Consider the following 10,872-nt stretch of genomic DNA (forward strand, 5'->3'; position numbering starts at 1 on the left):
TAGTTTCAAATTGAAGTTTTAAAATAAAAAAATGAAAAATATTACCAATTCAAATTGGGGAGTAGTTTCAAATTGCAGTTTTAAAATTATTTTAAAATAAAAAAAATGAAAAATCTATTTATATATAATATACATATAAAAAACGAAAATAATAAATAAAATAAAAAACTAACACACACACACACACACGCACGCACACACACACACACACGCACACACACACACACACATATATATATATATATATATATATATATATATATTAATTGGTTACTTTATTTGAATTTAACAAATATAGATATCTTATAATTAAATATAATAAAAAGCAACAAAAAATGAATATATAAAAAATAACTACCCATTCAAATTGGGTGCGAGTAGTTTCAAGTTTGAGTTTTTAAATTATTTTAAAATAAAAATAAAAAAAAATTAACCCATAAAAAATAGAAAAAAGAGAAGAAAATTGCCCATTCAAATCGAGAAGTAGTTTGTTGGAGTTTTAAAATAATTTTAAATTTAAAAAAACGAAAAATCTATTTATATATACATATAAAAAACGAAAATAATAAAATAAAATAAAAAAACTACCATATATATATATTAGTTGGTTACTTTATTTGGATTAATAAATATAGATATTTTATAATTGAATATAATTAAAAAAAATGAAAAATAAATATATAAAAAATAACTACCCATTTAAATTTCGTGGGAGTGGTTTCAAGTTTGAGTTTTTAAATTATTTTAAAATAAAAAGCAAAAAAAAAAAGTTTACCTATAAAAAACGAAAAAAGAGAAGAAAAACTACCCATTCAAATTGGGAAGTAGTTTCAAGTCGGAGTTTTAAAATAAAATAAAAAATAAAAAAAATAATGAATCACCAATTCAAATTGGGGAGTAGTTTCAAATTGGAGTTTTAAAATTATTTTGAAATAAAAAAAAAAAGAAAAATCTATTTATATATACTATACATATAATAAACGAAAATAATAAAATAAAATAAAAGCTACCATATATATAGTAATTGATTACTTTATTTGGATTAATAAATATAGATATTGTATAATTAAATATGATAAAAAAACAACGAAAAATAAATATATATAAAAAATAACTACCCATTCAAATTGGGTGGGAGTAGTTTCAAGTTTGAGTTTTTAAATTATTTTAAAATAAAAAGCAAAAAAAAAAATTACCAATAAAAAAACGAAAAAAGAGAAGAAAAACTACCCATTCAAATCGGGAAGTAGTTTCAAGTTGGAGTTTTAAAATAATTTTAAAATAAAAAAATAAAATAATAAAATAATCTATTACTAATTCAAATTGGGGAGTAGTTTCAAATTGGAGTTTTAAAATTATTTTAAAATAAAAAAACAAAAAATCTATTTATATAATATAATATAATATAATATAATATATATATAATATATAATATATATAATAGGAGAGTCAAAGAAATCTATATCTATATATATATAATAGGAGAGGCAAAGAAATGTTATAATGACAAGTGTCATAATTTCTATTAACAATATAATTATACTAAATATTGGATAATATAATAAATAAAAATACATAACGAAAAAATTATTTGATGACTATATAAGTCCCTTTAATTTAATGGAGATTTTATTTATTAAAATTTAGACAATATCTATTCTATTTATATAGAATAGGATAATCAAATAATTGTGATAATTCCAAATGTAACATCGAAAAATTAACAAAGTGACAAATATTTTTTTAATATTGACCGCGCATCGCGCGGGTACGACTACTAGTTTCATTGTAAAATACTAAGAATATGCGAGATAGTCCATTCGTATAGGATATATATATATATATATATATATATATATATATATATATATATATATATATATTAATTGGTTACTTTATTTGAATTTAACAAATATAGATATCTTAAAATTAAATATAATAAAAAAACAACAAAAAATAAATATATAAAAAATAACTACCCATTCAAATTGGGTGGGAGTAGTTTCAAGTTTGAGTTTTAAAATAAAAAACAAAATTAAATAAAATAATGAATTACTATTCAAATTGGGGAGTAGTTTCAAATTGGAGTTTTAAAATTATTTTAAAATAAATAAAACGAAAAATCTATTTATATATATATAATATAATATAATATAATATAATATAATATAATATAATATAATATATGTATAATATATAATATATATATATATAATAGGAGAGGCAAAGAAATGTTATAATGACAAGTGTCATAATTTCTATTAACAATATAATTATACTAAATATTGGATAATATAATAAATAAAAATACATAACGAAAAAATTATTTGATGACTATATAAGTCCCTTTAATTTAATAGAGATTTTATTTATTAAAATTTAGACAATATCTATTCTATTTACATAGAATAGGATAATCAAATAATTGTTATAATTCCAAATATAACATCTAAAAATTAACAAAGTGATAAATATTTTTTTAATATTGACCGCGCATCACGCGGGTACGATTACTAGTAATCTATAATTCCAATTTACATAGAACCTCCCTACAATTTACGGTATTTAAGTAAGAAATAGTAACCTACGTTAACTATACTACCCACGGGATTGGTGAATTTCTTACTTAGGGAGTTCTTCTCTTCAAGAAAGTATATTTGTAAACAAATCTCTTGAAAACCCTAGTAAATTAAGATGAAAAAAGACTACTTCCTTTATACGTAATCCATCCCATTCGTAATCAACAGCAGTAGTTCACTCACTTAAACCAGCTTCTCAAGTACATGTTATCATGGGGGGAAAATATAGATTGCTGACCGTAGAAGTAAAATCTGCTCTATTTGGTGACAAAAAAGGTGGCAGATGCTACGTGAAAGTTTCCACGCATAAAGAAAACCAACTGAAAACAAGTAAGATTAACATCAAGACCCAGCAATGGAGACAAAAGTTTGTGTTCGTCGTTCCATCCAATGAAAGCTCTAAACTTCGTTTCGAAATTTTTAAGGCAGGTGCAACTTTTTTATCACCGGACTATTTAGTAGGTGTTGCTGAATACAAATTGGATCCCGAAGAAGAGGAAACTGTATATGATACTGATTGGGAATACGATACTGATACTGATGGTTATCTGTCTTGTTCTCATTTTATGGAATGGCCACAAAAAACGGATACTGGACAACACGAATTATGTGCTCCTGATCATGAGCGTAAGGTATCGGCAAGTCTTAAGATATGGAAAAGGAAGATTATCAAGGGGAAGTTGGATGTAGAAATTGTAATGGAGAAGAATACATCGATAGTTGGTGGCTTTAACTGGAAATGCTTTGGCATGAAATATAAAGATTTTATGATGGAGGATATAAATGGAAGTGCCGGTGGATGGGCGGCATTGATGTGTTCCTACGCATAGATTGAACGCTAGCTAGCCTCTTAAGGTATATTTCTTACTTAGTTTCTCTTGGTAGTTATTATGAAACTTGTGATCTTGCTTATATATAGAGGCAATCATGCGAATGATGATTGTTTCGTGGATATTAGCTAGTGATGTTTGCGTAGTATTACTTTGCTTAGTTACTTTATATACTACATTTCTTTTTACCTCATTTCTTAACCGTTGCTATTCTTTTCTTCTTTTCGTAATTCCATAGCATGCATTTATTGTTTGGAAAGTGATCATCTATTTCAATTGATTACATATATTTAGTATGATCATTAGTTCAAATGCGGAACTAAAAGCTTGAAAAGCATAATTTGAAAAAAGATGTTAAATGTTAACTCATCTGAAGAGACCACAAGAATGATTCTTCAAGGGAAATTCTAATTTAGATATAATTTTGCTGTGGTAAGAAAGGCCAACAACTGAGAAGAAAAAGGCTTATTTATAACTGTTATTCCAGATATATAGCATACAATCACACACAGATACAGACCACATCTACCAAACTACTATCTCATCACAAGGTTTCACCAAGATTTATGTACTCACATTGCCAACCCCGCAGCTCTGTCTTTCAGTGAGTCATTCGATGGCTTCATACAGACTGAACCTGCTCTTGGTACCCTATATCGTCTCAATCTCAGCTTCTTCTTCCTGGACAATCTCTTCTCCAGGTCCTTAACTCTTCCAGAGAGACTGGATACAGCAGTGAGTTGTTCTTTCCCTGCTTTTATTAGTTTCTCCATCATCTCCCTTAGTTTTTCATTCTCTTCTATAAGCTTTTGACTGCTCTCTGAGAATGCATCACTATCAAAGGATACTTGGCTAGCAGTAGGTGATGATGGTGACATTTCCACCCTCTTCCATTCTTTAAGCTCCTTTGCATCCATAACTCGTACTTCATTAGGCGTAGAACCAAAAGAATGGACAGCACCAGCTGTATTACCTTCCACAGTATCACATGTCGATGGATATGTGCTGCGGTCCTCTGCTGCACTGAGCTCTTTCTCCCCTAACAGCTGCGTATCAGTAGTTGCAGCTTCCGATTTTGGAGCAGCCATCACTATACTTTCATCCATTGGTTCCTTGGTCACCGGTGCAGCGTTATCAGCAGCCACTGGTTCTTCCTCTTGCATCTCAAAGTTTTCCTCCAGATGCCTCTGCTCAACCTCCACATTATTCTCTTTGCATTCACTATTGAGTACAGAGACCAAAGCATCACTGCGAGCAGGCAATTCCTCACCTTGCGCCTCCATATTTTCTTCCCCAACATTCTGCATATCCTGAGCATAATATTCTTTGACCACGTCAATGGTAGCAGTAGAAAGTTGAGGTTCTGCTGACAGTTCAATGGGGTTTTTTGAATTAAGGATTTCAATGTCTCTCTCTACTGCATTTTGCATTTTCTCCTGCAGAACTTCAGTTGTTTCCAATTCCTCCATGTTGGTGGCATCTGTAGACTGCTTCATGGTGATTGTTTCTTCCTGTGAGTATATTGGAAACGCATCTGATCCAGTGCCGCATTGCCCACGTTCCTCGCCATCCTCCATACCAACCTTATCATCAACATCAGAGATCTTCCCATCTTCATTTAATGGTCTGAGAGCTTCTTTCTCCTGTTCTGTAGCGTCAACTCGTACTGTTTTATCTGTTTCCAGTACTTCTGAATTTTCTTTTTGTCCATTGCTGCTGTGCATGTTCATTGGCCCCAAAACAACTAGTGTTTCACCTAATGCTTCCAAGTGGTGATGCCCTCGCCTCTCTGTATCAGAGACTTTTTCTTCAGGAATATGAGCAGTAAGGTTTCCATTGTCATGTTGGAGGACCTCGTCTTTTCTGATCTCAGTAGACCCTTGAACACTAGTCTCTTCATCAAGGACTCCTCGCGGGAGCTCTTCCAATTCATCAACACCTTCACCTTTCTCCTTCAAACCACAACCTCTGACCTCTAAACCCAAATTTTCTGTTAGTTCCACAGAAAATGGAATAGGATTTAGCAAAGATTGTTCAGCTTTGTCGTGCTCTTCTGATTTCTCAACTACTACCGCATTCTCATCAGGTGACTTATCATTCAAATTTTCTTTAGATTCAGAAAGTGATTCTGTTGCCTCATCCACCATCTCCACTGCACCACCACTTGAAAAGTTCTCCACCACCTCCTCAACATTCTCACTTTCTTCTTTACCGACCACTTCCTCTGCATTGCCTACGTGATGAGAGTTGGGCAGTGTCTCTGCCGCACAAAGAGGCTGCTCTTGACAGGGCTCCTTTGCATGTAACTTTATTCCTTCACCCCCCTGCGCTAAATCGCCATCCTGTTCAAACTTTGGCACCTCTTGGCCTCCCTGCATGGAAATGTTGTCTTCCACCGTCCTGCATGCATCCCCGCTGGATTGATCAGTTAAAGCCTGTTCACTTTCTGCCAGTTGCTTCTTACAGTTCAGATGATCCAGCTTCTCCTGCAGGCTAACAAGCTCCTTTGCTACAGATTTTCTAAATTCCCTAACAGTTGGATGTAACCCCTGGGGAAGTATATTAAAATTAGGATATAGGTGATTCAGTTACTTGAAAAGAAAAATAGAAGAAAAAGAATTTATCACCAAAAACTTAGTCAGTTCAGACGTGAAAACACAAATGAAAACTTAGCCAACAGGTACATTGGAATCTTTAAAGTCAAGTGATTTAAACAGTAAGCCAAAATTAAACGAAAACCATGACACAATACGAATCATGGAGTAAAGAAGCAATATAATCAAGTTGATTTTGCATAATCAATCAGAGTTTTCATCTTAGCTGAGTTTCGAAGTAAGAAAAACAAAATAAAGATTCACAGCTTCTGCTATCATAACTGTCCCACTGAAATGGATATAGAAGAAGATAGATCATATTTTGAATGATGTTTTGGGTATGTTAGTTCATTCACATACCTGAATAGCATCAAGCTTCAGCAGAAGACCCATTACGGCTTCTGTGAGAATAGTCCTCTGTTTGTTGTCAGCTACATTGTCAGCTGAGCTCTCCAAAGCCTGAATACAGTTTTTAAGCTCAGCCGTCTGCTCCTTTATTTTAGTTATCTGCTTTAATTTCTTCAGAGGCTCCCATCTCCGCACGTTGAACCCTCGGTATGCCGACTGAATCACGGTAGCCGCCTTATCATCAGACAGCTTACTCCTATCTGGTTTCATGTACACAATTACACCCTCATTTCCCTTTGCTGCTTCTCTGGCCTCACCAATCTGATGTCCTTGATTGTTGGACTGAGCTCCTGCTGCTGCTCCATCAGGTTGATGCTTGAGCTCATTGGTTGCTTTACTAGTATCACCCTCACTTCTTTGGCCCCTTGCCTTCCCTTTCAGATCAGGGAAAACCGTATATTGATCTTGAAGTTTATCTTCTTTGCTAGTCCCTAGGGCAACCTCAACAACTTTTCTTTTTCCTTTACTTGGTTCCACTTCTATGCTTTTCTCCGGCGTACCTGTTGTGGATGATTTGTCAAGATGAACATTCTCCTTCTCATTCGATAAGATGGGAGATTTGGAGCTGTCACTTGGCGATTCTACTAATTTCCGTTTCACGCCAGGAGGACTAGGGGACCTAGAAATGCCATTACTGCTTTTTTTCCTAGGCAGGGGATCAACTCTTAGACAAACAGGGGGCAGCTTGGATGACTTTGTAGGAGTAGACGACTGCTTTTTGCCACCGTCTTCAGTTGTTTTCTTCTCTTTAGCATCAACAACATGCTGTTGGGAAGCATCTTCCGGTTTTCCATCCAAGACATCCTCAATTTGCTCCATTTGCCTTACTGGAATGATTTTCGTAACAGAATCTTTATTCAGTCCCTTTCCGCGGATTTCACTTCCACTATTCACTTCCTTTTCTCTAGAATCGCTTCTTTCCTCTTCAACATCATGTAACTTTGGTATGGTAGATTTTAAGGGGGAGGTCTGCTCTTGATCAACACCAGTCTCCTTGCTAACTTTGCCGTCTGTTTCCTCAGGTTTGTAAGGCATCCAGATTATTGGAAATGGAAACTGTTTCTTGTTCATATCATCGTGGTGTTGTTTTCTGGGTGGATCTCCCCTTTGCTTTGGTAATTCCGAGTTGTTCCCTTGATAAGGAGACCATACATTCCAGATATTTGGTTGTTCGAAAGATCTGCAATCACCATACGGTTTCACATCTTTCACCTCATCCCGTTTACCTTCAAATCCATTAGGCTTCACGTGCGCGCTATTCTTCATATAATCAGGTGGCATACACAGAACAGGATAAGGACAATTCTTGAACCCAAAAGGAACCAAAGACTCATTGCTTTCATTTTTCTTATCCTGGTCCTGTTCTTCTATTTTAACGTTGTTCCCTCCTTTCTTATTACATGAATGATTTGGACAGCCACAGCAGTGATGACCAATTCCCATATTCTTATCATATTCGTACCGAGGCTGATCCATAGTAAAATGTGGAGGAACACAATTAGCAGCATACACCATCGGATATGCTGGATAGCTACAGTTGCTGTAGAGAGGCAGTGGAAAGTAGGGATAAGGAGGACTGAATGCACACTCGCTTGGGGAATTGTTATGGATACAACAATTGTGACAAGGGGGTGGATAAGGATGCCCATAGTTACCAACACAAGGCCAGGTTTTATAAGCTACAGAAGATCTAGCTGGATCAATGTTCAAATGATGATGATTCGGTTCGAACTGGGGGTAATAAGGTGGATCATGAGGTACTTGATTCCTTTGGTAAGGATGTGTGTCCATGAACCTGTACATGGGATACATCCTCTATATCTAGGAGTAAATTGTGGTAGCTTGGTTCAAATGCAGGTCCAAATTTAAGCTTCTCTTTTAAGTATACGGTTACCTATAGGAAAAGAAGAATACTAAGACTTCAGCTAATCCTCAAAAAAGAAGGAAAAGAATTAAAGGAATACAAGCAAAGGAGATTAAAAAAAAAAAGAAGCAGCTCTGCATAAAACTTGCAGTTGTGGGAAAGATCTAAAACCAGGCTTAATCATCTCCATCACCTCTAGCAAGACAACCTAAGACTATGAGCCTATTACAAAGCCTTTCTTTATATTAGTAAACATTTTCGTTCATCTGTTACTAAAATATGTAATGTCCTAAGATTGTTCCAAACCATGCGTACTGTTTTAAAGAGCATTTACTTACATTCACATTTTCCCTCATCTGTCACCAAAACAGTATATATTGTTTGAACAATCTTTGGACACTACATAGTTTTTTAAGTGATACACCCACGAAATTGTACAACTACAAGTTCAAGACATGCAAAAGAAACAGCATTTAGGCACAATATTTAAACACCCATTAATGCGAATTCCAACACACCTTTTAATTTCTTTGAATGGAAGATGGCAGGACTGTTTTTATTCAATCAGTATGCTCAAAACAATACTTCTAATCCAAATCATCATCAAAATAAGAGAAATCCATCTTCAGACCTCTAACCCAAATAACAAGACAATGTTATAATTATCAAACAACCCCCCTCAGTCTCAAAAAGATAATACAGTCCCAGCTATAATGGTTAACACATCTAACAACTATAACAACCATTCGCCCCTTTAGTTTTGATCTTATAAGGAAAAAATCCGTTTGTCAAATTTTTTAAATTTTAAACATTTTTTACATATACAAAGTACTATTATTACATCAGACAAATTTGCAAGTATCTGAAAGTGGCAGCAAAATAACAGAGCATTCCTGGCCAAATATTACTGACAGAATACCCAAAAACTCCATTACAATAAAATAAAAAAAAAAGGAAATTCAGCCATCATTTCAGCATATGAACACACAACCAAATAAAAAAGAAAGATTAAAGCTAAACTTACTTTTAAGAAAGAAGAAAGGCTCCGTCCAATCGGTTCCACAAATCCAGATGACTCGGTTTCCGGTACAAATCGATCCACCAACCCAACAAACCCAACTTCTTTAGTGCTCGAACTTTGCTTCTCTCTTTGTAATTGCTCCGAAAATCAAATGTTCTTTCTCTGATTAGTTGCTTCCCCATATTTCTATTTATACTCTTATGAAATGACTTGGGAAATTCGAGAAGTTCTACGGTTTTCGAGATGCTTCGCGCGCAAACGTTGGTTAATTAAGATGTCTAGATTTTCTTCCTTTCTTGCCACGTCGTCATTTCTGACAATATTTTTCATGGTAAGGGATTGGATACGATGGGACACAGGTTATCTCCATGATCTCCTAAGGTAGTCATATGCCACGTTGATTTTAGATGAGCTGGCCGTATTTTATTGGTATTGGCTTGTGAATTATTTGTAACCGGATAGAATTTATGAACTTCTAGATTTATTAGATTATTTGACTTGCTATATCGTGAGTTTCCTTTTGCCTCTAGATATTTCCATCGCTAGCTGACTTTTACTCTTTTTATTTTAAAATTTTTTGGCGTTATTTTTATTTTTTGCACTGATATATACTGTAACTAACAACGTCTCGGCCCTAAAAAAAGTAAAAAAACTCAACTGAAGAATAAATGTCCAAAACTTAACAAATACAGACTTCAGGCGTTTTGATAATAAACTATTATACCTACCCACGTGATGCGCGAATTGTTTTAAAGAAAAATATGATTTAGTAGATATAGGTTTATATTGTAGATTAAATTTAGGGATCACACTCAAAAGAATTAAATTGAAAAATAAATATATGAATTTCATAGGATTGTATGTAAGCTAGGGACATTATAGGATTGTATCTATGCTAGGGACCACCGATATTTATACATTCACGCAAAGGTCAAGGATAAAATTTGTATCAAATTCAAATAAAATCAATATAGATAATCAAGTAAAGAGCAGTCTTACATTTCCCTTTGGAGGGATTGAAGTTCATTTCCTTCACAAAATAAAGACAATTTCTGCATCAACTTATTCAGTGCCCTTCCCATAGCTTTTGCGCATGCTAAAGAGACCCAATATTCCCATTAACTTTTGCATTAAATAATTGTCTCGCGGATGATGTCATACTTATGCATCTCCTGGCCAGTAACTACTGCCATTTGCTTAAATGTTTCAGCTACTTTCCTTGAAATGTACCAATAAATGTCATAACCTATGCCAAGTCTTGATATAGAATCTCCTATTCCCACCACAATTGTAGTTGGTGTCATGACAAACTTAGAGTATCTCAACTCTAAGTTGATGTTACAAAATATGCTCCTATCAAGTTATGGCAAAATAATTTAAATTGCTAAGTACAAATTAGATCCAGTAGCCTTGAGATCAATATTGATTGTAATACCCCAACGCTCTCATCAGACCTAGGGTGAAATGTTCTCTCACTTATCCTAAATATTTTTCTCCCTTGGAAGACAAAGCAGATTTAACAACACATCATTTGGTGGAAGGCTTTAATTCCTATGTGTATTCAGAGACTTTGAAG

The 10,872-nt window shown here is 33.9% G+C and overlaps 1 protein-coding gene across 1 annotated transcript; it reads right to left on the reverse strand.

Moving 5' to 3' along the window:
• LOC109206539 (BAG family molecular chaperone regulator 6) lies at nt 3,798-9,475 on the reverse strand. Its single transcript, XM_019369399.1, has 3 exons — nt 9,300-9,475; nt 6,364-8,305; nt 3,798-5,958 (listed from the first exon to the last, which is right to left on the reverse strand). The coding sequence occupies exons 2-3, from the start codon at nt 8,221-8,223 to the stop codon at nt 3,982-3,984; spliced, it is 3,837 nt and encodes a 1,278-aa protein (XP_019224944.1). The 5' UTR covers nt 8,224-8,305; nt 9,300-9,475; the 3' UTR covers nt 3,798-3,981.

This window comes from Nicotiana attenuata, chromosome 1, assembly GCF_001879085.1.
Source record: "Nicotiana attenuata strain UT chromosome 1, NIATTr2, whole genome shotgun sequence".
Taxonomy (NCBI): Eukaryota; Viridiplantae; Streptophyta; class Magnoliopsida; order Solanales; family Solanaceae; genus Nicotiana; species Nicotiana attenuata.

Coding starts and splice junctions, on each gene's coding strand:
- LOC109206539 (XM_019369399.1), bottom strand. CDS start 8,223: ATGTATCCCATGTACAGGTTCATGGACACACATCCTTACCAAAGGAAT. Junction 5,959..6,363: donor TGAAGCTTGATGCTATTCAG/GTATGTGAATGA, acceptor ATACTTCCCCAG/GGGTTACATCCAACTGTTAG.